Here is a 27,137-nt window from a genome sequence, read left to right as displayed (position 1 = left end):
TCATCATCATCATTATAGTTTGAAATTTATCTTAGAGTTCTGAAAAAGAAGTTCTTAGATTCTAATAAAGGAACAGTTTTACTTTCACAGGGAAAAAACACAGTTCAGGGAACTTGACATGGCTATGGCCTCCCAATTCTTGGGCTGCTTAAGCAATTCCTCAAGGGCCTGGGATACTCCTCCCCTTCTTTCCGGCCCCGCCCCCGTCCCACCCCCGCCCGCCCCCGCCTCGCCCCGCCTCGAGCTCCCCTTTCTTCCAGACACCGCCTTATCAAAGGCCCCGCCCCCTACATTACAGAGGCGGTTTCATCCTCCCCCTTCCTCCGCCCCCCCCGCCGGCCTGGGTCTGCGGCTGCGCACAGCGAGGATTCCTGGATTCCCGGGGCGCTGGCCGGCCAAGATGGCAGCGTCCTTCGTGGCGCTGCTGGCTGTGCTAGTAGTGCTGCTGCTGCCGCTGCCAGTGCTGCTGCTGGGCGCGTGGAAGCGAGGGCGGCTGGCGGTCGCGGCCCCGCACGTGGTCGTCGTGGTGCTGGGCGACGTGGGCCGCAGCCCCCGCATGCAGTACCACGCGTTGTCATTGGCCCAGAGCGGCTTCTCGGTGACACTGCTGGGGTTCTACAGTGAGTGGCGGGGACCTGGGAGGGATGCTCAGACAAGAGCCTTGGCTCGTTCTGTTCTGGGGCCGAGGCAGGAGTGGCTGTGCTCCTAGTGGCTGTGCTTCTCTCCTGCCTGTTCTGGCCTGAACCGCTGCTTCCTAGTGTCTGAGAGTAGCCTGTGTCACCCGCCGGTTAACATTCGGGAGGACTTCGGTTGCTAGGTCCCACTTAATTCTAGGTAGTGCAGAGACTGGGGCTGAAACCCTGGTGTGTGAGACCTCCGTGCCTGTCACTACTTCTTCGTGCTGCCTTGTCAATGAGTTAAGAGGCCATGTTTCTTTACATCCCTCATCCAGAGCAGAACCCTTCTATCTGGGGATGTTTTTCTTGTTTCCTAAGGTGCAGGCAGAAGTGTACACCTCATTATGCCCTATGTTGATGATTTTGCAGGGGTCCAGTCTCACTAAGCAACCTCTAGCTGTCCTGGACCTCAATATGTAGACCACAGTGCCCCCGAACTCACAGAGATCCACCTGCCTCTGCCTTTGGAGTGCTGGGATTAAAGATGTGCACTACCAAGCCCTGCAGGCTTTTTGACACAGCGATATGAAATCTACCAGCACATCAGGCACATTCGTAGCCATCCTCGAACACATTTTGGGCACCTCAAATTGGACACATCTGCGAGTTTAGGGGGTGGCTCAGCTCCATTTAAGGGAAAGTGGGAGTAGCTTTTATTGGTCCCTGAGTGGAATGCCATCACAGGCCTTGTTTGGAAGGAACTGACCTAGACTCTGACATCCAGGAGTCCCTGTTGTTCACCAGTCATCAAGCTAAAGAACATGGACATGTTGAATGCCCTTTGAGGGCATTCTGTCGTCGTCGTCGTTGTCGTCTTTCTCCTCCTCCTCCTCCTCCTCCTCCTCCTCCTCCTCCTCCTCTTCCTCCTTCCTTCATCGATTCTCCTCCTCTTCCTCCTCTTCTCCTTCTCCTTCTTTTTTTGAGACAGGGTTTCTCTGTGTTGCTTTGGAGCCTGTCCTGGAACTCGTTCTGTAGACCAGGATGGCCTCGAACTCACAGAGATCCACCTGCCTCTGCCTTCTGAGTGCTGGGATTAAGGACGTGTCCCACCAACTCCTGGCTTCGAGGGCATTCTAGTAGAAGAACAAAGTGGCTTCACTTTCCATTCTGGCTACTGGGGACCACAGAGGTATTGATAAGTAGCACCCCCCACCCCCATTTATTTGAGACAGGGGCTTGCTGTGTAGTACATGCCGGCCTTGAACACCCTATCTTGCTTTATCCTTTCAAATACTGGAATTATAGAAGTGAAAGAACACATCCAGCTGTCTGTAACTACTTCTGATACCTTAAAGGGCACATTTGCATTTGCAGACTCCAAACCTCGAGATGAGCTCTTGCAGAATGATAGCATTCAGATTGTGAAGTTGACAGAGCTGCCGAGTCTGGGAGGTAGGTCTAGACAACTCCAGGTTCCTGAATAGGGGTAGGTGGTTCAGAGGGGTAGTTGTGTACTGGGGAGAGAGATGAGGGGAATAACAGACTTCCAAGAGCTCCATTGTTTTCTGACTTGCAGCTGGACCCCGAGTTCTCCAGTATGGAGTCAAAGTTGTATTTCAGGCAGTGTACTTGCTATGGAAGTTGGTGTGCACAGACCCTGCAGCCTACATCTTCCTCCAGGTACGTTCCAGCTGCTGCCTCCTTCTGTGAGAACCACCGTTAGCAGTTCACTTGCTGGCCTTTTAAACATGCACAAATGGGGTTGTGGGTGTGCTTCAGTGAGGTCCTGAATTTGAGTTCAATCAGGCTACATGGGCCATCGTCTATGCTTCCTCCACTGCCTCCAAGTCTCTTTTTCCTAGAACCCACCAGGCCTGCCTGCCATTGCTGTATGCTGGTTTGTGGGCTGCATCTGTGGGAGCAAACTGGTCATCGACTGGCACAACTATGGCTATTCCATCATGGGCTTGGTACATGGCCCCCAGCATCCGATTGTGCTGCTGGCCAAATGGTGAGAGGGTGTGGGTGATTCTCCCTGAGTAGTCCTCATTAGAGTGGGTGGAAGAGAAGGGCCTGGGGAGCAGGCTGGATCTGGAACAGGGTCCTTGGTTCTCTGACCCTAGTTCCCTATCTCATTGTGTGCTTCCAGCTCTGGGGGTAGCTAGCTGTGCCCTTTCCCTGTACCCTGGGACTGATGTTCATTGTTGATCAGCAGCCCAGGCAGTTCCTGACTGTCACACAGTATCAGCTTCATGCTAGGTGCCACGCCAGGCCCTTGTGTCTCCCATCTGTCTCCATCACCCCGATGTGGTATACTGTATAAGTTAGGAGAGTGGGCTGAGAGTGATGTTATCTCTTGCCACTCAGGAAGTAAGTTAGGAATCAGTCTCAGGGAGTTCCATTCCAGAGCCATATCTGGAGGGAAGGAACGGCTGTAGTAGGTACTATGGTGGTAGCTAATGATTCTTCTCATTATGTTACCCCCTTTGGCTTTGAATTCGGGATGTTCCTCTTGCCTCAGATGCTTATACTCTGGGATTATAGGCACAGTCCACCACACCCAGTTTAGTAATCCTTTTTTTCCCACACTGGGACAGAGTTTCTCTGTGTAGCCCCGGCTGTCCTGGAACTCCCTTTGTAGACCTGGCTGGCCTCGAACTCAGAGATCTGCCTACCTCTGTCTCCTGAATGCTGCCACCATGCCCAGCTGGTAATCCTCCTTTCATGTATTTTTTTGTAACTTTTTTCTGATTCATTTTTATTTTTAAAAACTATTTTATAAAGCTGGGCGTTGGTGGCGCACGCCTTTAATCCCAGCACTCAGGAGGCAGAGGCAAGCGTATCTCTGTGAGTTCAAGGCCAGCCTGGTCTCCAGAGCAAGTGCCAGGATAGGCTCCAAAGCTACACAGAGAAACCCTGTCTCGAAAAACCAAAAAAAAAAAACAAAAACCAAAAAACCAAAAAAACTATTTTATATATGGATATTTTTCCATGTGTTTGGTGTACCTATGGAGGCCAGAAGAGGGCATCAGATCTCCTGGTTTTGAGCTGCCATGTGGATGTAGGCAATTGAACCCTGGTCCTCTGGAAGAGCAGCCAGTGCTGTCTGGTCCCTAAATTTGTTTTTTTTGAGTCTCATTTAATGTAGGCTGGCCTTGATCTATCTCTCAAGTGCTGGGATTACAGGTGTGCACTGCCACACTTATTTTATGATGTGCCTGGGGTGGAATCCAGGACTCTGATGCATTATGGGCAAGCACTCTACCAACTGAGCTACATCCTTAGTCATTCATATGTCTATGAAACAGTGTCTATCCCAGGCTGGCCTCAGAGTCCCTGTGTATCACAGGATGAACTTGAACTTCTGATCCTCCTGCCTTTTCTCCTAACTATTTGGATAGGTGTGCACCACCATGCCCTGTGTTTGTAGCACTCGAAGTAGAACCAGGGGCCTTGAGCTTGCCAGGCAAGCACTCTTGTCAGCTGAGCCACATTCCCAGCTTGCAGTTTAGTAACCTTGACTTCTTCCTCATTCTCTTGGGACAAAGTCTCAACTCCCTTCATACCACAGTGAGAGAGCTGCAGCCCTGTTAGTCCAGGATGGCTAAGACTTGGTTAAGTGGCCATTACTTGATTTCTCCTCTATTGCATGAGGCTGGATTTGTGGAGAGTGTTTCTTTTTAAAGTAACTGTGTATAAGTTGAACAGTGACAGGGAAGGAAGGTGTGAAAAAGTAACTGTACGGGGAGCTCATGGCACATCCACATGGGTATCAAGTCATATGGAGGTTGGGGTGGCATCTAGGCTTATCCCACGCTCCATGCTGATCCCCAAGACATCTTTGTAGGTATGAGAAGTTCTTCGGGCGCCTCTCCCACCTGAACCTGTGTGTGACCAATGCCATGCGGGAAGACCTGGCAGAGAACTGGCATATCAGGTATGCAGGGTCTGGAAGCCCATCAATCCATGTGTTTTAAGAGCTGCAGCACCTGCCCTGTTGTGTTGAAGTACACAGGCCCTGGGAGATAGTTCTTGGTTTGAGAAGCTAAGGGAGGAAGCAGTAGGCTTTCTTTCTCTCCCAGGCATGTGGCCTAGGACATTTTGGTCTTAAATATCTGCACTATGCTAAGTGATCCTGAATGTTCTCGTCTCCGGGATTCCCCAAGCTCCCTTGCTTTTGGGGATTCTTCTGTGTCCTGTTGCTTAGATTTTTCTCTGCCCACTCCTATCTCACATCAGGGCTGTGACTGTCTACGACAAGCCAGCATCTTTCTTTAAGGAGACGCCCCTGGACTTGCAGCATGAGCTCTTCATGAAGCTGAGCCGCACGTACTCCCCTTTCCAGAGCTGGTATGTCTCCCTTCCCTCTGCTGTCTTGGTTTCCTGCAGACCTGTGGATCCCTTACCCAGGGGCAGCAAACAAATGCTGTGGCCTGCCACCTATTGCTGTAAGTGAGGTTTTATTGGAACAGTCCACCCATTCACCTGTGTTGTCAGTGGCTGCTAGAAGCCTGGTGTGGTGGTGAATGTCTGTAATCCCAGTACTGGGGAGGCTGAGGCAGGAGGATTGTAAGTTTGAGGCTGGCCTGGGCTGCTACATAGCAAGCCCTTACCTTACTTAAAAACAGTGTTTCTCCCAAACTGCAGCAGAGGAACTAAGTTTCACAAGAGTCTATGGCCCACAAAGCCTGAAGCATTTATTCTCCGGCCCTTTAAGAAACAGCCTGCTGAGTCCTGTTACCTCATCCTGCTGCCAGGGGGTTCTTGTGGGACAGGGGACCTGAGTGTTCTCTTGGTGTCACAGTGGGGAGAGAAGGCACTTGTTACAGTTCTGCCCATGTCCTGTGTGTGCTCCTGGGAACCAGGCATGATTACTGGGAGGCGGGTCAGGTCATCCTCACTGGGATGCTGAACGGGTAGTAGAAGTAGGGAGCTTGTGGAGGCAGAACTGAGTGGTAGAGTAGGTGCTGTTCCTGTAACCTCAGTGCCAGCAATCAGGATCTGTAAAGTCAGTGGGGTGCCAAATGGCTGGGGTAGTGGCTTGCCTGTTTCTCTCTTCTTGTGCCACAGTATCTAGTATCTCACCTCTTTCCTCTGATTCTTCAGCTCAGAGCCCCTGGACCCCAGCGTGGAGAGGTCAGCCTTCACTGAGAAGGACTGTCAGAGCGGGATGGTGAGGAGTCTGCATGGGCGGCCGGCACTGCTTGTGAGCAGCACTAGCTGGACAGGTCTGCCTCCCTCAGCACCTGGAGTGTGTGCCCAGCTTGTCTTTGGATCCAAGGATGGGTGTATGAGTCAGGTGGGAAGTTTGGGAGGCAGCCTATGACCCCTCTCCCTTCTCTCCCTGTAGAGGACGAAGACTTCTCCATCCTGCTGGGAGCATTAGAAAGTAGGTGTGTGGCTGCATTAGCAGCTTGGAGCTTGTGAGGGGCCGTTGCTAGGCACTTACCTGGCCTTTTGTGGCAGCCTGTCTTGTGGTATACCTCTGGTGTCATGGGTGGGCTAGCTGGAGACTAAGGGAGGGCATGGGAAGCTTACTGCCCTTACATGGTCACTGGGTGGCTAGACCCTCAGTCTGAATGTTTCTTGATACTAGCAGCCCCCTGGGGAGCATCGTACCCACTACACTTACCATCTTATCTACTCCTAGTTGGTGTCTTTTTTTTTTTTTAAACAGAGTTTGAACAACTGACACTCAGTAGAGACAGCCTTCCTTCCCTAGTCTGTGTGATAACAGGTACTGATGGGAATGTCATGTCATATTTCTTTAGAATGGTGGAGGGTGGCAGAAGAATGGGCATATGGCCTTCACAGAACACCTCGGTAGGGCACTTCTCACTAGTCATCACCTCAGTTTTCTAGGGTAATTTCTCCCTTTCTTCCCAAGACCTTGCCCAAGCTAGGCAAGTGCTCTACCACCAAGCTACATCTCTAGCTGTCTTTTATCTTTCTGTGTGTAAAGAGAGAGAGTCTTACAGGTTGTCCAGGCTGGCATTGAACCCACTGTATAGTCCAGGCAGGCCTTGATATGCCAACCTGCCTCAGCCTCCTAAGTAGCTGGGACAGGCCTGTGTCACCAGGTCCCTGGGGTATTGTTTCTACATTCACTTGATAAGTAGGGAACCTGAGGCTCAGAAAGGACTCAAGAATTCAGATTTCAATCTGGATGGTACTACTTAGACCACACTCTCCCCTTTCCCAGTGCATTTCTAGCCCTTGTAGTTTAGAAGTAATCAGGGTTAGGCAGCCACCTTCTCCTGCTGTCTCCCAGCCAGGTTCCTAGGGGACCCTTGCTGCTGAGGACAGTCCCTATGTCACTTGGTGCAGATGGAGATTCTGAGTCCATATGCCAGCACCCTAGTATTTATCTTAGGTCCCTTTGCGACCTGCAGCCCTGTGCCAGCTGGTTAGGTTATACTTAGTGTCTTGGCCATGGGATGTCAGGGTCTGATGGAGCCACTGGTGGGTGTGGTCATGGGAAAGGGTTGTCAAGTGCCACCTGGAGCAGCAGGACCTGCCCAGGGGCAGTGATGGAGAGTGACAATGAAAGTGACTTTTCTTCTCTGTGTAGGGAAGGGGCCTCTCAGGGAGCACTACCGCCACCTCATCAGCCAGAAGCACCTCCAGCATGTCCAGTTCTGCACCCCATGGCTGGAGGCCGAGGACTATCCACTGCTTCTAGGTGAGAGAGCAGGCTTCAGGTGGACAGAGGGCCATACTACACTGTCCCACGAGGGCAGACAGGGAGTGTGTTTCCAACCTCTTTTTTGGCCCTATAACCTTTGAGACAGGGTCTTTGTAGCCTAGGGTAGCCCTGAGTTTGCAGCAGAGCCTCATGCCTCAGCCCCAAGTGCTGCGATTATAGGTATACACTGTGCCTGGGCTTTGTTGTTGTTTTGTTTGTTTGCTTTTTTGAGGCAGGGTTTCCTTGTGTAGCCTTAGCTGTCCTGGATCTTGCTCTGTAGGCCAGGCTGGATTTGAACTCAGAGATCCACCTGCTTCTGCTCCTGAGTGCTGGGATTAAAGGTGTGCGCCACCACCTCCCAGTTTTTTTTTTTTTTTTTTTTTTTTTGGGTAAGATTTCAGTTTGGGTTGGTCTTGAACTTTGGCAGTTGTCCTGTCTCAGCCTCCCCACTGCTGGGCTTATAGGTGTGCTCTACCATATCTAGCTGATGGCTGACTTTTGCTGGATCAGGTGTGGATTTGCTTTATTTGACTTTTTTTTTTTTTTTTAATTGTTTCAGGTTCTTATTTTTTTGAGATACTATCTCTGTAGACCGGGCTAACCGTGAGCTCAGAGACACCCAGCTGCCCCTGCTCCCCAAGTGATGGGATTAAAGTTGTGCATCACCATGCCCAGTGTGCCCCACATTTATCTTGAGGTTTTGGGTTTTTTAAAATTATTTTGGCAAAATACATGTAACAAAAGTTGCCACTGTATCTAGTCATTCATTTACTTATTGTGGGTGGTGTGGGTGGGTAGGGAGGGATGACATACTTGTGCCATGGCAAGTATGTGGCAATCAGGTGACAAGTTAGAGAAGTTGGCAGTCTCCTACTATGGGGTCCAGGGATGGAACTCAGTTTGTCAGGCTTAGCAGCAGCAAGTACCTTCACCTAAGCCAAGCCGGCCACCATTAGTCATTTTTAAGTGGTCACTGTGTAGTGTTATTGACAAAGCTGAATGAACCACAACCATAGCCAGAAATTCTGCTGGTCACAGTGACTGCTTGGGAATTTTCTCTCTGAAACTGAATTATGGCTGAGTAGAAACAATAAATCAATACAATAAAAACAAAAACAAACTTTAATCATTAGGCAGTGTGAGACAGGACCCAGTGGTCAATCATATTTTTGCCTCTGGTCAGGCTGCCTGGCTCCTTGGTCAGCTTATGCTATTTGTATTTGGGGACAGTCTCACAGGGAAAGCTTCTAATTTCCACTCCATGTCTAGGGGCTGGCACATAGACTTGGGAAAATGTGTCCTAGTGTTTTGATTATCTCTGCAGGGTCAGCGGACCTGGGTGTCTGTCTACACATGTCCTCTAGTGGTCTGGACCTGCCCATGAAGGTGGTGGACATGTTTGGGTGCTGCTTGCCTGTGTGTGCCGTGAACTTCAAGTGGTAGGAGCAGATACCGAGCCTTACCTGGGGCATATTCTATACCAACAGCTGGGGGCCCTGCCCAGTCCTGTGGCTGGGCTGAGCCCCAGTGAAGGACAGTCAGTTTGGCATGTCCACACCGTGCTAGTCAACCAGATGTAAACATAGTTAGGCTGTTGGAAGTATTAGTACATGCCTGTAGTCTGGAGGCAGAGCAAAAGGATCCCTGAGCTTAAAGCCAGCCTGTGCTACACAATGAGTTCCTGTCTTGGGAAAATTGTAGCAAAGAGTATGTTGATTGGTTCTGCTATCAACATTTAGCTTCCTTGTCCTTGTTCCATTGCTGGGATGTTAGAAGTCACCAAGAGGATGTGAGGCCTAGAGCAGGGTTCATGTGGATCATATGCAAAGCAGTTTACATACGGGACTTGAGCATCTGTGTCTATAGAAGGGCTCCAGGAATGAGTCCTGCACATACAGGGACAGGGGGTGGCTGGGGTTTGTTCATGATTAGCATTCTACTCAGGCTCATGCTGTGAGAAGGGAATGGTGGCCAGAGCTGTCTGCAGTCAACTGGATTTATTTCTCTGTCCCGTGGTTCATTTCTTGTAGCTGGGTGGGAGTCATGCACACTAGGACGGGCACAGAGGCTGGAGCTTGATAGCTAGGGACGAGCCTCTGGATGGAGAGTTCAGGATGTGAAACCCTTGTGTGAGCCAAGCTCAGGGTTTGTCAGGATCAAATCTACCAGTGACTCTGAAAAGTGTACCTTAATGTGTAGAACTGGGACCCTAGTTCTCAGGCTGGAGAGGAGAAAAAACACAGAAACCATCTTGGTACAGAAAGGTCACCTTCCCTTCTCTAAATCAGCCTGGTATTTTGACATGTGCTCTTGTAGGCTTCTCTGTCCAAATACTCCCATCTTAGAACACTGAGGCCAACCTGCTGTCCTTGATGCTGGTTTCACTCAAGGTGGCCCACTTGTGTTCCCTTTCTTTTCCCTTGTTCTCTGCAGTTTGCATGAGCTCGTAAGACATGGAGAGAATGGCCTGGTCTTCAAGGACGCGGAGGAGCTGGCAGCACAGCTGCAGGTAGTGGGCCTACTCCCTGTGGGGCTTGGTGGTTTGAAGCCTGGTGTTGAGCCAGCTCCCTGATCTCTGCAGTGGTAGGACTCTGGGATGTAGAGGAGAGGTGAGGAGGAAGCAGAGGCCTTTAAGATGGCCTCTCAGCCTGGGCTGCCCTCGGTCATTCACAATCCCAGGGGCTAGAAGAGCCAGGCACAGACATATACTCCTGCCTCCTATGTGTAAAAATGGGAGCTGTGCTGCCATTTAGGGAGAGTGGGGGCCAAGAGAGCTTCTGTGGAAGGTATATTTGTCCTTATAAAACTAATGTGCTCTCATTCTGACAAGGGATTTGTTCTGTACTGGTGGAGGCTCTGTCCTTAAGTCCTGTGAGAACTCTGCAACTCCATCCTGGGTGTGGATGGGAATGCAGCTGTGGACATGTGCAGATAGGCTGGGTTCCAGTAAAACCTTATTTACAAAGCCAGGTGGGCAGCATCTAGCCTGAAGGCTGCAGTTTGCTGGTCCCTGATAGATACCTCAAAGGCAAACTGTCATAGCCTCCATCTTAACTGTACCTGCAGTTATGTTGGGACGGGAGAGGGAACGAGAAGAGGACTGCAGGTGGGGCTGGTCATTCTCCAGGGCAGGGCTGTGGGTAAATCAATTGTCCCTCAAGTATCTAGTGAGGGGAGGGGCACTGCTGGACATGAGCAAGAATGATTGGTATGGGGCAGAGTGGGCAGGGAGCTGAGTTCCAGTCTTCCTTTTCCTGTAGATGCTTTTCTCAAAGTTTCCTGACCCTGCTGGAAAGCTAAACCAGTTCCGGAAGGAGCTCCGGGAGTCGGAGCAACTGCGGTGGGATGAGAGCTGGCAGCGGACTGTGCTCCCTTTAGTCACTCACAAATGACCTCCAGGCCAGAGGCTAGGGCCCTATCCTCAGGGTGTGGAGCTAGGCCCTTCCCAGCCAGCACCTGCTCCACCTTGTCCCTGGTGGGCTTTTGAGTGCCCCCTAGTGGTGAGAAGCCTAAGGACAGCAGTGGACGATATCTGGGAAATGGATGATCTGGCAGCTGCTTCAGTGTCTCTGAAAAGCTCTTCTCCTTGGTGACCCTGTCAACCTCTCAGTCCCTGGATTTTTTGTCTACAGACTCTCACATTCCTTGTGTTCTGCTTCTGCTGGGCTGCCATGAGCTCTGGGACATTGTGTGTTCATTGGGCTTGGCTGAGCAAGGCCTGAATTGTCTGGCAGGACAGTCATACATGATAAATTCATGTTTTTATTAGTATAATGGAAATGCTTGCTCTGAGCCAGTATCCACTCTAGATGATCTGATGAGGACAGGGACCAGCACTCAAAGCCTGTGCTTACTGTACCTTTGTGGTTTGTTATTTAACAGTCCTACCCAACAAAAGCCTTTTCAGTTATCCCGTGATAACTGACACTCTTCCCACGACAGTGATCTCATTTTCCAGTCACCTTCAAACACTGTGACAACCGTTCAGCACAAGCTTCAGGATTACGATGGCTGAATACTCTTCATAAGGGAACAGTTTGCTGGCGTGAGGAGGCACCTCTTCCCAGTAGATCCCTGCTCGGTCTGGACAGAGTAGAGAGATCCCAGGAGGGCAGTGTTAGGGACAGGAAGCCAATCTATTAGTGCAGGGCTGTTGGCACAGTTGTGTATCCAAGCTGATTTACTTGGGCCACAGGCTTTGAGGCCCATGCAGATGCCCTAAAGGTCTGTGTGTATATGTGTGTAGGGGGGCGAGCTCAGTCTAAAAGAGGATGCAGGGGTTCTGCTCTACCATTTGCCACCGTATTCCCTCAAACCTCCTGTCCCTACCCTCAACAGCACTAGAGTTACAGGTGCTGTGGCCACAACTTGACTTTGCTTTTGGTTTTTCAAGACTGGGTTTCTCTTTGTAGCCATGGCTGTCCTGGAACTCACTACATAGAACAGGCTGGCCTCAAACTCACAGAGATCCACCTACCTCTGCCTCCCAAGTGCTGGGATTAAAGATTGCACCACTACCTCCTCTTGGCTCACAACCCAACTTTATACACGGGTGCTGAGAGTTTAAACTCAGTTCTTCATGTTTGTGCAGTGAGCACGTCTGCCTACGGATCTCTCTCTAACCTGAAGGTTGTAAACAGCAGAAACAGGTGTGGCCCTTCCTACCACACCTACTAGGTCCCCTACTGCTCTGTACCTGTCTCCCTCTTGGCACAGGCAGAAAGGAGAGAAGATCCATCTGCAGCTGCCTGGTTTCATGGGGCTTGTAAGGACTGTAGGCCAATATGGTCTTTTAACTACACTTTAAGTAAAGCTAGTAATTTAAAGAACATAGCAGCACAGGCATAAAAATATGCGAGGTCTTATAACTCCACCACCTGACTACAATAAACACAAGCTGGCACACTACAAATTCCTCCTAGCTCTAATTTTTAAAAAATCTTATGAATGAACATAGTAGGAAGTATTCTACCACTGAGCTAGAACAGTGCCCTGTCCCCATAAAGATAGTTACTGAAATCAGGAACAGGCTGACTGCTCTGTGGTGTATGTGTGTGTGTAGGCATCCAAAGGACATTCAGGGCCCCAGTGCTCTAGTGGGTTCTGGGAGCGTTCCCTTGCTTGTTTGCTCTATGTGGAATGGGGAGTCTATCAGTCTGTCCACAGACGCTGTGGCAGGTGAGTGTGGACAGCTTTGACCTGAGTGCCTTAGTGAGATGGGATGATAGCACAGCTATCCCTAGTGCTGATGACTCAGTGAGTCAGACTGGAGGACAGACAAGGCTCATGGGGCTGCCATTTGGGGTCTCTGCAGATAGTGGGGCCCTTATTCCTTTCATAAAATCCCCCTTAGCTTCTAGTTGCAGAGTAATCAAATGTATGCCAAATGCTCATTGCCTCTGCAGGTCAGGCTGTCCTCAGACGAATGTCTCCACAGAATATAAGTATGGCTGCTGAGGAGCAAGGCTAATGTCATCCCAGTTTTTAAACCCTCCTAGGGACAGACTGGCGGCCCTTAGGCCGGGAACTGACCCAGCTCTGTGATGAACAGCTTGCCGGTGTCTTGGCTGCGGATGGTGTAGGCCACATAGACATCAGGAGCATTCTTCCTCTGGCAGTCGCTGAGCATCTTCAGGACCCTGACCAGTGACAGTGTCACTTCCCCACAGTATAGCACATCTACAAAATGGAAAAGGCTGTTACTGAAAGGGCCTCCTATTAGGATCTGCACCCAGAGTAAAGGTGTGGGACTAGACTGACTATACATGGGGTAAGGGCCATGGTGTGGAGTGGTGGCATTAAGAATTGTGTTGTTCCATAGGAAGATGCCCTGGGTGAAAGGGAGGGAGTCCAAAAGCTTCTACAGTGGAAGCCACCCTTCCCCTGGCAACATTGGTTCTGTGCCCCTTGTTCATTTGCTTAGCCTGGCTTTGGGCTTTTGTGGGGGGTACTTAGAGTCAGCTGCAGTGTGAGATGTGCTGTTTTTGGTGACCTTTGTTGTGCTAGGGGAGGATCTTTTGTGGTCTAGGTAAACAATGCTTTCTCTCAAAGACTCCATGTTCTTTTGTCATCCCTGAAAGACAAGACAGGGATTTGGGACCCAGATGTACTGGTAAGGATAGCCAAGGCCACATGGCATAATGATGATAATGAATCCTTGGCATATCTGCACAGAGCCAGCATAGACAGTGTAGCAGGGCCACTCGGCTCCTGTTCCCTGAATTGGCCTCTGTCACTCCATTGAAACTTGACCCAAGATGGTGCTGTTAACCAGTAGGGAAGCTGGATGTGGCCCTGGGAGAACCACAGGCTGCATGACCAATTTGTCCCACCTACAGATGCACAGTGGCTATTTATCACCAGCAATGGAAGGCACAGTCTTGGTGTGGTGGGCAGGACTGCTCTCGTGTTCATTATAGGACCAGGGAGGGAAACACGTGGCCTTGAGGCAAGGTAGTCTAGGCCAGGCTAGTGTGCTGCCCTGGCACCTGTCCTGCTCATCTTAAGTCTTCTGGGAACAGCTGGTTGTTCACACCACAGCCATGAGAGCATCTGTCTCCACAGAGGGACCTGGGGCTCTGGAGTGTGTACAGTGACATCACTTGGCAGCCTAGGGTATCTCTCTGGGGCCCTGCTTGTCCCTGCCTGCAGCACCCATTGCTTCTTTCTGCCTGAGTAAGTGTTGCTGTTGGGGCATTACCTGCTGCAATGACAACGTCTGCTTGGAAGGCAGAGAGCTGAGAAGCTGTCACCTCGTCCCAGTCCAGCTCGGCCACTGTCACCTTTGGGCTGCTTGGGTCAATGGGAGTTTGCGGCTCTAAGGGGAAGCCATTGAGGAGCACGTTTCTACGGAGCTGCTCAAGCACTTGACCATGACAGTCACTGAAGATGAATGCTCTGGGGTAGCATGCCTTGCAAATGGCCAGACCTGTGAGGCCAGCTCCACTGCCTAGCTCCAGGACAGTCCTGAAGGGGAGATGGGGACCTTTGTTCACAACTGTAACAGCGCCAATCTGCCTTAGTACCCTGCCCTGTGCCCCTAGATCACCTGTCAGTGAAGGCTGCTGGGTTCTCGATGGCCCACTCTGCCAGGTAGAGTGCAGCATCCCATGTAACCAAGCCTGTGGTGCCATGGGACACAATGGCTGTGCTCTCAGAGAGTGTGACTGAGTCTCCTGAAGGCTGCAGAGATAGGAAGGAGGGTGAACAAAGCTATCAGAGTATTACTGGAAGGTCCTAGACCACAGCAACTGAGTGGCTGAGCAGAAATATGTGTACACTAGAACGTACTCAACAATGAAAAGGAGCAAACTTGCTACATTCAGAAACAAGGGTGATCTCAAGGGTATTGTGCTAAGTGAAGGGAGTCAATCTAATTCCCATGCTTTGTGATCCCCTTCATCTAATACTTTTCAAATGACCCAATCACAGACAAGAGTGTATGGGCGGGGTAGGGGTAGGCACAAAACAATAACATGCATGTTTCATACCAGTAAGTAGCTCCGGTGGCACTGGGTGGACTCTTTGGCCATCAGAACTTCTGCCAGCGCCTCGTACAGTGCATCCAAAGGCTCTGTGGGCATAGCCTCATGCTGGAAACAGAGAATGAGCTTTAACTGAGGGCTCACTAACCCATGTAAATAACCATTCCATCACTTTCTGTGAACAGGACTGGATGGCTTTCACAGCATTCATGGTGCTGGGGATGGAACCCAGGACCTTGTGCATGCTCAACTGGTATTCTACTGATAAGCCGTGCTGCAGCCTGATTTTTTTTTTTTTTTACCAGATTTAGAGGGGAAATTTTGGAGTGGGAAGTAAGTTAGTGTATGAATAACTTAGAACTAAAATTAACAAAATTAAAAGTGTGCTGGTGGGGTGCCTCAAGGAGAGGTGTGGAGAAGGTTAGAGCAGGTAAGACCTAGGTCAGCAGCCAGAGTCCAGGAGAAAGCCACATTACCTAGGAGAGGTGCTACTGGCCTTAGTTGATGTGTTCAAGTGAGCCCCAGGCCACAGTGGAGCTTTCAAGCTGTCTTTTTCGGTGGCATTGAGGCACAGCTTCACCTGGCCTCACAGCCCTGTTTCTCCTGGTGCTGCAGGGCCTACAGAGGCACTAGGGTGGGGAGGCCTGGGGCCAGGGTGGTGCAGAAGATCACACCTGGGCTGAGCCTCTTGAGCAGCTGCTGTCTTTAGGGGCTGAGTGAAGCTAGCCTGCTGTTGCTCTCCCTGGCTGGCTGACTAGAGTGGCATGGAGCAGGTCTGGACCTATGCTACAAAGGTGTCTTGAGAGGTTGGGAAGACACTGTGTAAATTTCAGCAGGGGTGGGTGGGCCAGCCAGGAAATGGCTGGTAGTGTGGGGAAGGAGGCGGCATCCTTCATTCAGTGGCAGGGGTGTCTGGTAGAAAGGAGAACCGGAGTCTAGAAGGAGATGAAGCTGCTGCTGAGAGCCCTGGCCTCTCTCTTACCCTGTCCCACCCTGCCCTCCTGCCATCATACCCCACCAGCAGCCTCCTGCCCCATGGGCTTATAGAGCAAGCCAAAGCAGGGAGGTAGTGCTGCTGGAACCTGGCAGAGCTCTGGACCTCTCTGTTCCCCCATGTGCCCCAGCCCCGGCAGCCACAGCCCATCATTGACCTTTTTGATGAGCTTTGAGAGAAAGCAGCGGGCGTACTTCACAGATGGCAGGTGCTGTACACACACAGGGTGCTTCACGGTCTAGACAACAAAGGACAAGAAGTTGATTGCTACAGAGACCTGCCTTTAGTGTCCTAGAAACTTCACATGATTGGAGAGAGCCTGATGTTCTAGCAAAGATGTGCAGGGACAATGTGGGTGTGTGTCCTGGGTATCTGCAAGACGGAGTCTTTTCTTGAGATGGTCTTACTATACAGCCCAGACTGGCCTCAAATTTGCAATCCTCCCACCTTAGGCTTATGGGCATGTGCTGCCACTCTCAATTTAAGGTTGAGTTTTAAGATCTTTCCTTCCAACATTGCCATGTAGTGGCACAGCTCTGGACAGGAACCTGAGCTCACAGGCCCTTTTCTGTTCATCCGGGGTGGCAGATGGGAATATTAGTCTGAAGTGGGGTATCTGGCTTCATGGAGGAGGTAAGAGCCCAGTGGCAGGAACCAGACCCACCAGATGCCAGTCCTCCTAGCTATGAGGCCTAGGTGGTGGGGAGGGTTGGAGGCAGGAACTGAGCAGGCAAATATGGAAGAGCAAAGCCTCTGCCTAGATGAAACTAATGACTCAGTGGAAGCCTCCAGGAGTCAGAAGCAGGGTCTCCAGCCAGAGAGAGCAGTGTGGGGTAGCTTCCAGGTGGCTCTGGCCTTGAAGTTTTGAAAGGAGGTCCGAGGACCAGCAGGAAGCAGATGGGAATGGGCCTGGGGGGAGGTGTAGCTTACTACCTTGGGAGAGCCACAGGATCCCCTTAAGTCCGCCAGAGCTTCCTACTGAGAGGCCTCTACCCACAGGCATATGCACTGCTAAGACCACACCCCACCTCTGCCTCTGAAACTGAGCAGGCAAGATGAGTTTTCTTATTTTTGCCTTAAATGTGAAGAACATTTCAAAGCAGCTAACAAATGCTGGAAGCAGTCCCTGGTCACCTGTTGTTCCTGTGGGTCAAGACTTCCCAAGGTGGGTGGACTGGAGAGATGGCTCAGTGGTTGACAGCACTGGATGCTCACTCTTCCAAGGGACCCAAGTTTGATTCCCAAACCCACATGGTGGCTCACAACTGTCTTTAACTCCAGTTCCAGGGAATCTGACACCCTTTTCTGGCCCCCAAGAACACTGTATGTATATGTTTCATAGACATACATGTAGGCAATTACCCACACACATATTAAAAAAAAAAAACTCAAAAGTTAAAACTAAAAAAAAATGGCATAGTATCACTCCATAAAGATAGTCTTAAAAAAATAAAAAAAGACATTCCCTAGCTCCCCTTACTTTGTGCAGTAATCTATTTGAATATCTTCATTCACTAAAACCAAACAGCCGGAGCTGTGTGGGGTGCTGACGCCCGTGCGCATGCCAACACAAGTGCTGTATCTTTGTTCTTTGCATACTGTTTGGAAAGGGTACAGGTGAGCCTTGGCTCTGCTCTCTGGGGATGCTGGGGCTCTTACCTTCTGCAGAATAGCCAGAAGCAGCTCAGAACCTGAGGGCTCCCTCAATTTCTCTTCTAGGCTCTGTTCCAAGGAGAGAGAAAGAGATAAATCCTAGGGGACTTTTTCTCAGCAATATTACACTGCTGTGGAATATTCTGGTAAAGAGCATTAGTAATCTCTAACCAGGGACTTGGAACCAATCTGAAGTGGAAGCTACCAGAGGTGAACTCAGTCTGACGTCATGGGCCATACATGGCTGAGTATGAGAAGACTAACTCCCAATTCACATCACTGTGGCAGTGCTGAAGTCACAGCAACTTTGAAGCTGAGCTGGTAAGCTAAGAATCAACTACAGTGTAAAGAACCTGCCACTTAATCTAGAATGGCAACTCAGAAGTGTGGTGCCAAACCTGGCCATGCCATCTTTCTCATGGGGACTCCAGCTCTAGTCAGGACAGTTATGTGACACACAGCAAGCCACTCAGAGTGTTTTACTATGTCCTAACAGGTCATCTAAAACCTTCCTTGACACATTTATGACCTCATCTACACTCAGTCTCATTCCTGCTCACCCCACGACAGCCACACCAGCTCCTTTATTATTCTTAATCATGACAGCCATGTTTCTATCATAAGACCTTTACTTCCTGTTTTCCAAGGCCACCCTATGGCTGACTGCTTCAGGGCTTGGGTAGCAGTTCAAATGCCACCTCTTTTGGGAAGCCTTTGATGGCTGTTTGCCATTTCCTTGCTTATTCTTTTGAGACAGGGGTCTCACTCTGTAGCTGGGGCTGGCCTCTGACTCACAGAGATCCTCCTGTTTTAGCATCCCGAGCTGTGATTGGCTTCCACGTGTGTTTTTGCCTGGCGTTTTCTGGTTACTAACTGTGTCTTGTCTAAGCAGGGCTGGTCTCTAAAGTGCTCTGCTGTGCCCTGGTGTTTAGCTCATGGACAGCAGTAAATAAATATCTAGTGACCCAATAACTGCTAGGCAACACTCAGTGCACTTCCACAGCTAGGTGCAAGTTGGCGTTTGTATTCAAGTATTCCCACAAAGAGAGATGCAGGAGGGGCTGCCCATCTTGGAGCAAACATTGCTAAGGCTGCTAAATCCACAATTAGTGTTCATGATAAAGCCTTTAGGTCCTTGGTATAAGCACACTTATGTTCATTTTCCTATAAATAAGCAAAGGCTTGGGGGATGGAGACAATGTGACTCCCTAATTTGGAGCTGTTGAACTCTCCCTTGCTACCCTGGCTGCCTTAAGTCAGACAGCTAGCAGGACTGCCCTTATATCAGCCATAAACACCTTTAGACACCACAGTTGATTCTCATGACTCCTGAAGGTGCAGACTCATCCAGGGTTGTTTGAACACTGCACCAGACCTTTTGCTGTCATAATCCTGGGTACACACTCTATTACTCTGTACCCATTTTGATGTGCAGATGGGGAGCATGCCCCCTGGTGGCTGGGATGGTACTAAGAGGCAAGGCTGTGACTGGTTCAGATACCTACATAGATGGCTGCTGTGGCTCAAGAAGGAGTGGACTACAAAGTGCTCTCCAGGGAATGGTCTCCTGACTATTTTAGTAGTGCAGGCTGAGCTGGTAACAAGGAGAAAGCAGATGCAGAGACAGCACAGCAGCAGTGGCTGTGGCAACTCAACAGTGGCTGGCAGAATTGTAAAATAGCCTGGCAGCTGGCCATGGTCAAGAACTAAGGAATCCTCACTTCCAAGGCCTGCACAAGACCTGTCTGGATGTCTGTAAGGGCTGCTGCCAAGGGCAGAGGAAATTCAATACCTAGGTCTGCCAGGAAGCTGACAGCCAAAATGCCCCAAGAATTCTGCAAGTCCACAAGAACCAAGGAGGCCCCATATTCAAGAAACCTACAATTGCTGCTCTAGCCTGCCTACAGCTGGCACAGGAAAACAGAGTCACCAGAGATCAGCAAGCCCTGAGCTTCTTGTCTACCTATGGTTTCTAGCTGGGCAAGGGAAAAGAAGCCCAGATGTTTGGTAGCAAGAGACATTGTATCCTCCACTGTGCTAATTAGATGTGATGGCAGAGCCTAATCCCAGCACTTGGGAGGCAGAGGCAGGTGGATCTCTGTGAGTTCAAGGCCAGCCTGGCCTATAGAGTGAGTTTCAGGATAGGCCCCAAAGCTATAGAGAAACCCTGTCTCGAAAAACCAAAACAAAAAAGCCAGAACAAACAAAAAAAGAAATAATGGCACAGCTGGCAGTGGTGGTGCACGCCTTTAATCCAAGCACTTGGGAGGCAGAGTCAGGAGGATCTCTGTGAATTCAAGGCCATCCTGGTCGACAGAGTGAGTTTCAGGATAGGCTCCAAAGCTACAGAGAAACCCTGTCTTGAAAAACAAGAAGGAAAGAAAGAAAGGATGACACAGAGATGTAGCCACTTGCATACAGTTCCACATCATATAATTTCCACAGTACATAGGGGTTTGAGCCAGGATTCTTCTTTTTGTAGACCAGGCTGGCCTTGAACTCTTTGAGATCTGCTTCAGCCTGCCTCTCCCTGCAGAGTGCTGGGATTACAGGCGTGCGCCACCTCCTGCTTTTGAGCTAGGAGTCCAAGCAGGAAGCTGGTCTCCCTGGTCAGAATTCTGGCTCTGATCCTTTCCTTCTTAAACGGAGTGACAACAGACCCTGAGCAAGTACTTAGCACGGCACGTAAACTATTACTTTTGACATTGAATGGGGACGCATATGCTATAGAGTTCCATTTTGTGTTAAGACCAGATATGTTTTATGTCGATGAAATAACACAACTCTCTATACCACCCAAAGAAACTGGGCAGACCTTGGAGGAATACAAAATTTACAGTGACTCATGCCGGTGAGCTCCTTGCACTCGAGTTATCAGCGAAGCACGATCCAAAGGAGCCTCCTGCCTGAGCTGCATGGCCCCAGACCACCGGAAGGTTCCCTTTCCCCTCTGAACTCCCTGCGAGATGGTTCTGCCTGCAGCCTGCCCTTCGGATGGGTATCTGGCCTCCCTTGCAAAAGAGCGTCTGAAGACGTTTAGTTCAAAGCTTTTGCAGTCGCTAAGATGACCGATCACCGGCTTTAAAAGTCCCTAAAATAATCCAGCCCGGCCCGTGACCCTGCAAGTTTTGCCAGAGAAGGGCCCAGCATGCCTCCCCTGATCGGGAAGTGAGCAAAGACGGCCCGAGACGCCCGGCCCAGCATCTCCCGGTGCTCGACCCCCGACCCGCCGCGAGTCCGCCGCCCACCTGCCAGGGAAAGGAGGGAAGCGCACGAGCCGCCAGGAAGCGGCGCTCGAAACTCTGCAGCAGAGACGTGGCCCCCTCGTGGTCCTCAGGCGCCATCGCGGGGCGGGGCCAGTGTTGCCTGGAAACCAGCGGAAGCGAGACCTGAGTCTAAGGAGGCGGGGCAAAAAGGCGGCAAGCTGTGGGCGGGGCTAGTCAAGCGCCCGCCCAGGAGGTGGGGCAAGACGAGTACGGTGGGGCAGGAGCAGAGGCGGGGTGTAATCTGCGGGGTCCGTGCCCTGCTGCGTCATGGGAGGCGGGGCCTAGGGAGAGGCTAACGCCGGCGGCCCGGGCGCGTTCTAAACAAGTTTGTGGAGCTGGAGCTGGCAATCTGAAGGCGGGGTCTACACTGGCCTGAGCAGGGATGGGGGCGGTTCTCAGAAGGCGGCCCCTGACCAAAACTGGGGGCGGAGTCTAGAGGTTGGAAGGCGGACCCGAGGTGGGTATGGGGCGGGTCCGAGGCTGAGGTGGGGCGGAGCTTAGGGGGCGGGCTCAAATCAGCTAAAGTGTTCGTCTGATTGCAGAGGCGGATCGCGGAAGTGCTGCTTGTGGCCTGGGACCCATCAGCTGAGCTCCTGGCCAGCCTGTAGGCAGGGTTGTGGCTTAGTGCGGGGCGGAGTCGGGTGGGCTAGGGCGCGGCCTAGCATGCTGCTGTAGGGGAGGGTCTCACTCCCGAGGTTTGGTCCGGGGAGGCGGGGCGGGGTTCGTGCCCACCCAGGCTAGCTCCAGGTCATCGTAGTAATCTCCCGAGTCCTGCACATAGTCTTGGTCCACCAGCGTGTGTAGTGGGTGCGGCCGTCCTTATCAACACCCTCCGCATCAGCACCGCCCTCTGGGACCCGCCAGGAAGGGCACCCTCAGTCTACTCCAGCCTTTATGTCTGCAACCCAATATCACCTAATTTTTATTAAGCACCTCTAGTATGATTGGCAAGACCAGGGGCTGCAACATTGGGATAAAGCCGATGTGGTCTCTGCCTTCCAGGGCCTGGGGCCTCAAGCGGGAACATAAAACAGTAGCAATATCTGCGCTGAAGATGAGTGCACAGAATCGCAGGGGCATCCAGCAGGAGTTTCGTTTGATCTTGCAAGGAAAAGAATCCCAACAAAGAGTAGGAGTTAGTTGCAGTGGGTGGCCGAGTTTTCAAAGTTAATGTGTCTTGCTAGAGTTGAAAGGCAGGACTCTGGCAAGCCACCCCTGCTGCCCCCGAATTCTGTACTGTCGTTCAAAGCAGAACAGTTCACTTTAGCAAATGTATCAAAAAACTCCATTTGGAAGCTTCCTGATCTAGCCTGTTAAATATGCTTGCAGAAGGCAGAGGAGGGGGACAGATTAAGTCTCATACTTCCTTTAGATGAGAAACCCCTGAGGCCTGTTTAGGAGAACAGAGGGGGATTGATTGCAGTCAGGTCTGTGACCCTCCAAGGAGCCAGGCCAACGCAGCCTTGGTTGACTTAAATATAGTGAGCTGTGCTTGTTTCTGTGGGATTTTGTCTTTTCATTTTTTTTTTACATTTATTATCTGTGTGTGTGTGTGTGTGTGTGTGTGTGTGTGTGTGATTCACCATACATAAGTGGAAGTCAGAGGATAGTTTGCAGGATTGGTTCTTTCCTTCTACTATGTGGGCTGAACTCAAGACATTAGGCAAGTGTATCTACCACTGAGTTACCTAGCTAGCCTTATTTGTTTCACAGAGTCTTGCTATATAGACCTAGCTAGGTTGGTATTCTCTTTGTAGCCCATCTTGGCTACAAAGATGGCTGCAATGATACTCCTGCCTCAGCTTCCAAAATGCCCAGGATTATAGGCATGTGCCACCATGCATGTGTTTTTTTTACATTGCACACTCCTGGCTGTAGTCACCTGAGATTCCAAGGCCTCACAAGTAGTATGCATCTGGGTAACTGAGGAAGGCTGACTTTAGAGGTAGCTTCAGGGACACTGTCTTACCTGTGTTGTTTTGATCAGCTCTGTGCCTACAGTTGGTGATGCAAAAAATGGGAACCAGAGAGATATACTTGTATATCGCCCATATTAGCTATTAATCACTGTTGCTGCAGAACAAAAGAGCAAAAGTTGGCATCATAATAATACTGCATGATGTTTTCCCAAGGTATCAGTAAACTTGGGCTGGTCTAGCATTTCCTGGAGCAGATTGAGAAAAGACCCTCTGTGGGCTACAGAGCCATCTTCTCTTGGAGCTAGACAAAATCCATGCATCTTAATTAGATCTGAATGTAGGAAGGACAAGCCACGGAAGAATCTTGTGTGTGTGTGTGTGTGTGTGTGTGTGTGTGTGTGTGTGTGTGTACACATGTGTGCCTTCACTGTTGTTGCTGTTCATCTTGGTCTTTTGAGGCAGGGCTTGTTTGTAATTGGCCTGGAGCCAACTGCTCATCTGGCTGGCTAGTGAGCCCCAGGGACCTACCTGATCCCCAAAACTTAACACTTGTGTTATAAGTGTGGATGAATGTTGGGGATCAAATTCCAATCCTCATGCTTGTAAGTCTAGCCCTTTACCAACTGAACTGTTCTTCAACTCACTGAAGGACTGTTAAGGATCCGGGAACCTCACAGGAGCCATGTGTTAAGGTGTAAGAGAAGGCTAAGACCCCTCTTGTCATGCAGAGTGTTGATTCCAGATGTTGCTGTCTGGAGCAAGGCCTGGGTACACATTTGAGTGTTCCTGCCCCTTCATGGTAGGAGGCAGTAGGTGCACGAGCTATATTAAAGGCTCTCTATTATCTAATAATAGCCTAATGCATTTTAGCTGTATGAAGCCATTGCCTTTTAGAAATTATGCTTTGGGTTTGGAGTTCAATCAGCATGAGGAAGGTTTTCCTTTATCTCTCCTCTGGCTAATGGCTTCTGTAAGGAAAAGGACCAATTGATTTCTTTCTAGAGTGTTGCTTCAGGGTGCAGCGACCTTTTATAGGTCATGTTTCAACTTACAGAAAAATTTTATAGTTCAAATATAAATTGCACCAAATGCAGACTCTATAATAGGATTTAAGGTTAAATAAAGTTTGAACCTTCCTCAGGCTGTTTCCAGCATCCAAGAAGCCCCGCAGCTTTGGAGACAGGTGCTGCGTTAAAGTCTCCCCAGGGTCGGGTGTAATACTTATAGGAAGCTTGCTATTATGATCTCAGTCCCAGGACACAAAAAGACAAACCCCAGGATTATATGATGATCTTGTTGTTTTTGTTTTGTTTGCTTTTGAGACAGGGTCTCATGTAGCCTCCAACTTGCTATGTAGCCGAGAATGACCTTGAGCTCCAGATCCTTCTGTCTTCACCTCCCAAGTACCAGGGTTCCAACTGTGGGCCATTTTAAACAGTGCAGTACACAAGCCCAAGGCTTCAGGCATGGTAGATAAGCACTCCACCAGATGAGCTACAGTGTCAGCTCCAATTATATAATATTTGGGTTTGCAATAGGACCACTATTAATGGTTGAACTGAATCCTCTGCAAAGGTAGGCTGGAATTCCTAACACCTGGTTCCTAGGATTGTGAATATTATTTGAAAGTAGAGTGGGTGCAGGTATAATCAACTTAAGAGGAAACCACACTAGGGATATCCTGGGTACCAGTGACTCTCCTTATACGAGAGGAAGATGCCTCATGAAATCAAAGACACAGATGAAAATGGCCACATTGCTTTAGAGCTCAGAGTGATGCAGCAGCAAGCCAACACCATTGAGTACTGTTGCAGCATCAAAGGCCAGAAGAAGCAAAGGTGGAGGGAGCCTGGCATTGCCAGCACCTTTGTTTTGGATTCCCACCCTCCAGGTTTGTAAGACACTAGGCATCCCTTGTATAAGTCACCCAGTGTGGTACTTGACTACTGAAGCCCTAGAAATGAAAATAACTTGCCAGATTATTTTGGGGGCTCCTTTGCAAACAAATAAACAAAACAAAACAAAACAACAAAACTAGGGGATTTGATAAAGAATGAAGAATTTCAAAATGGTGCTGGGCATGGTAGTATATACCAGAACTCAGGAAGCTGAGGCAGAATGATCTAAAGTTCAAGGCCAGCCTGGGCTACATAGCAAGAGCCCATCTAAAAAACAATAGCAGTTAGGGATGCTGCTCACTCGGGAGAATGGTGGCACATACCTGTAATCCCAGCACTTGGGAAGTGGGCCCAGGGGATCAGGAGTTTAAGAACACTTTTGACTACATTTTGAGTTTGAGGCCAGCTTTGGCTGTGTGAGACTTTGTCTCAAAATAAGATAAAATAAATTGAGCACTGTCCTGGGTGCCTTGGGTTGTGAGGCCAGGTAGCTGGACCTGGATCCTAGTCTTACATGACTGGATCCCCAGCGAAGTGTAGAATATTGTTGCAATGGCTTATAGCAATATGATGACTGCCCACTCCCAACCCAAAGACTCATTTCTTTTTCCGGTGAGAGGCTGCATGTGTCATACTAACAACAAACAGAACCCTGAGACCTTTTGTCACAACACTAAGCCTGATAGTTGTATTTCAGGAAGCCAGAAACACCCTGCATCTTTGATCCTGTTGTTGGGGCTTTTTTTTTTTTAATGAAAGCATTTTTAATAGTCTGATTATTAGAAGTCTGTCCTGGTTGCTCTTGGGCCCTTGGGAAGTTTCCCATCCATGCTCCAGTGAATATTAATTATGAAAATCAAATGGACATTTAGCACAAGAAAATGCTCACTATAGCAAACTTTCAGAGGGCAAGTCGTTGAAAGCCGATTCACTAAATGACCTCTTGGCTAAATGACGAATTTGCCTAATGACCATTCTGCATAAGGACACATTTGCTAAAAGCCAATTTTCTGAAAAAATTAGCTTATGGGATGTTCTGCTTATCAGAGATTGAGTCATATTCCTACAATCAAAGTCAGTGTGGTGGCCCACACCGGTAATACCAGCACTCAGGGGGCTAAGGAGGATTGGAAGTTCAAGGCTAGCTTCGGCTACAAAGCCAAATCCTGGCTCAAAAGAAGAAAAGCACCTTAGGTGATAAATAGCTGCATTTTACTGAGCATATCTCTGCCAACACTTTTCTCACCCTTGTTAAATTCTGGCATGGTGACAAGCCCAGAGGAAGTAGGTTGTCCAAGTAGTGACTGTATATGGCTCCTGCTCACAGCAAGTGTCCTTCACACCATACAAGGGGCTACATCTGTCACAGGGCACTTCTGAGATCTTCTAGATTTTCTTGTTGCTGAGAATTACCAGTTGGTACCGGCAAAATGTAAGCCACTTTTGTTTTTATCTCACAGTCAGCATCAGTTTTTAGCATTTTCCTTTGGGAGCTTGTTTGTCATTTTATTTATAAAATTAAAACAAGTGTGTTTCTTTGTGTATGTGTGTACACAACATATGAATTGAATTGCTTTTCTACTTCCATTATATGAGGACCCTGGGATTAAACCCAGGTTGTCAGGTTTGGTGGCAAGCACTCTTACTATTGAGCTATCTTCCTAGGCTTATAATTTATTTTTACAATCCCCCCTCTCTGTCTCTGTCTCTCTGTCTCTCTGTCTCCTGTATCTCTCTCTCTCTCTCTCTCTCTCTCTCTCTCGTGTGTGTGTGTGTGTGTGTGTGTGTGTGTGTGTGTGTGTGTGTGTGTGTGTGTGTGTTCATGGAGGCCAGAGAATGACCTTCAGGAGTCTGTTCTCTCCTTGCACCATGGGTTCCTGGAACGAAACTCAAGCTATCAGGCTTGTAGGGCAAACACTTTCACTCACTAAGCCATCTTGCTGGCTTATTTTATCTCATGGGGGTTTAGGAACTCTATGGCTCAGCAGGCTGAGCTCCTGGGTGGATGTGCACATACTGTTCATATGTAACTGTTCTGTTCAGGAATCAAAATACTCCAAAGTGTTATTTTCAACAAATACTTTAGAGAAATAATCTGAGCACTTATTTAATTTTGAGGACATTGATTATTATTATTTTTCTAAAACTCTTACAATTTATTTATTTTTATTTTATGTGCATTGGTGTTTTGCCTACATGTATGTCTGTGTGAGGGTGCTTGATCCCCGGGAACTGAAGTTACAGAAAGTTGTAAGCTGCCATGTGGGTGCTGGGAATTGAGCTTGGGTCCTCTGGAAGAGCAGTGCTCCTACCTGCTGAGCTGTCTCTTCATTCCTATTATTCTTATTCTTTTTAATTATATGTGTGTGTATTATTCAGGGTTCTCTAGAGTGACAGAACTTAGAGAATGAATCTCTCTCTATATAAAGGGGATTTATTGAAATGACTTACAGGCTGCAGTTCAGCTAATCCAACAATGGCTGGCTGTGAACAAAAAGTCCAAGAATCCATTAGTTACTCAGTCCACAAGGTTGAGCTGGTCTCAGCTGGTCTTCAGTATATGCTGGAATCCTGAAGAAGTAAGCTCAGTGCTAGTGAAGGAATAGATGTGCTAGCAAGGC

General features: G+C 49.4%; 2 protein-coding genes across 2 annotated transcripts; one reads left to right on the top strand and one right to left on the bottom strand.

Moving 5' to 3' along the window:
* The first annotated feature begins 374 nt into the window (after positions 1-374).
* On the top strand, positions 375-11,094 carry Alg1 (ALG1 chitobiosyldiphosphodolichol beta-mannosyltransferase). Its single transcript, XM_027423952.2, has 13 exons — positions 375-620; positions 1,992-2,069; positions 2,194-2,297; positions 2,480-2,628; positions 4,465-4,554; positions 4,857-4,967; positions 5,724-5,845; positions 5,968-6,006; positions 6,295-6,354; positions 7,189-7,299; positions 8,627-8,741; positions 9,736-9,811; positions 10,563-11,094. Exons 1-13 carry the CDS (start codon positions 401-403, stop codon positions 10,692-10,694), a joined length of 1,407 nt encoding a protein of 468 aa, XP_027279753.1. The 5' UTR covers positions 375-400; the 3' UTR covers positions 10,695-11,094.
* Positions 11,045-20,827, bottom strand: Eef2kmt (eukaryotic elongation factor 2 lysine methyltransferase). Its single transcript, XM_027423953.2, has 8 exons — positions 20,682-20,827; positions 17,440-17,502; positions 15,938-16,018; positions 14,793-14,894; positions 14,351-14,484; positions 14,003-14,268; positions 12,835-12,981; positions 11,045-11,385 (listed from the first exon to the last, which is right to left on the bottom strand). Exons 1-8 carry the CDS (start codon positions 20,775-20,777, stop codon positions 11,267-11,269), a joined length of 1,008 nt encoding a protein of 335 aa, XP_027279754.1. The 5' UTR covers positions 20,778-20,827; the 3' UTR covers positions 11,045-11,266.
* Positions 20,828-27,137: the final 6,310 nt, after the last annotated feature.

Source organism: Cricetulus griseus, chromosome 7, assembly GCF_003668045.3.
Source record: "Cricetulus griseus strain 17A/GY chromosome 7, alternate assembly CriGri-PICRH-1.0, whole genome shotgun sequence".
Classification (NCBI taxonomy): Eukaryota; Metazoa; Chordata; class Mammalia; order Rodentia; family Cricetidae; genus Cricetulus; species Cricetulus griseus.
The sequence above is the reverse complement of the archived record's forward strand: the minus strand, read 5'-3'. Positions and strand labels throughout refer to the sequence as shown.

Bases quoted from the DNA above. Each gene is read 5' to 3' on its own strand.
- Alg1 (XM_027423952.2), top strand. From the start codon at position 401: ATGGCAGCGTCCTTCGTGGCGCTGCTGGCTGTGCTAGTAGTGCTGCTG. The intron at 6,355-7,188 runs GTACTGATGGGA...TTCTCTGTGTAG, and splicing joins CCTAGTCTGTGTGATAACAG to GGAAGGGGCCTCTCAGGGAG. The intron at 8,742-9,735 runs GTAGGAGCAGAT...TGTTCTCTGCAG, and splicing joins TGTGCCGTGAACTTCAAGTG to TTTGCATGAGCTCGTAAGAC.
- Eef2kmt (XM_027423953.2), bottom strand. From the start codon at position 20,777: ATGGCGCCTGAGGACCACGAGGGGGCCACGTCTCTGCTGCAGAGTTTC. The intron at 14,485-14,792 runs GTATGAAACATG...CTATCTCTGCAG, and splicing joins GCCACCGGAGCTACTTACTG to CCTTCAGGAGACTCAGTCAC. The intron at 12,982-14,002 runs GTAATGCCCCAA...TCCATTTTGTAG, and splicing joins AGACGTTGTCATTGCAGCAG to ATGTGCTATACTGTGGGGAA.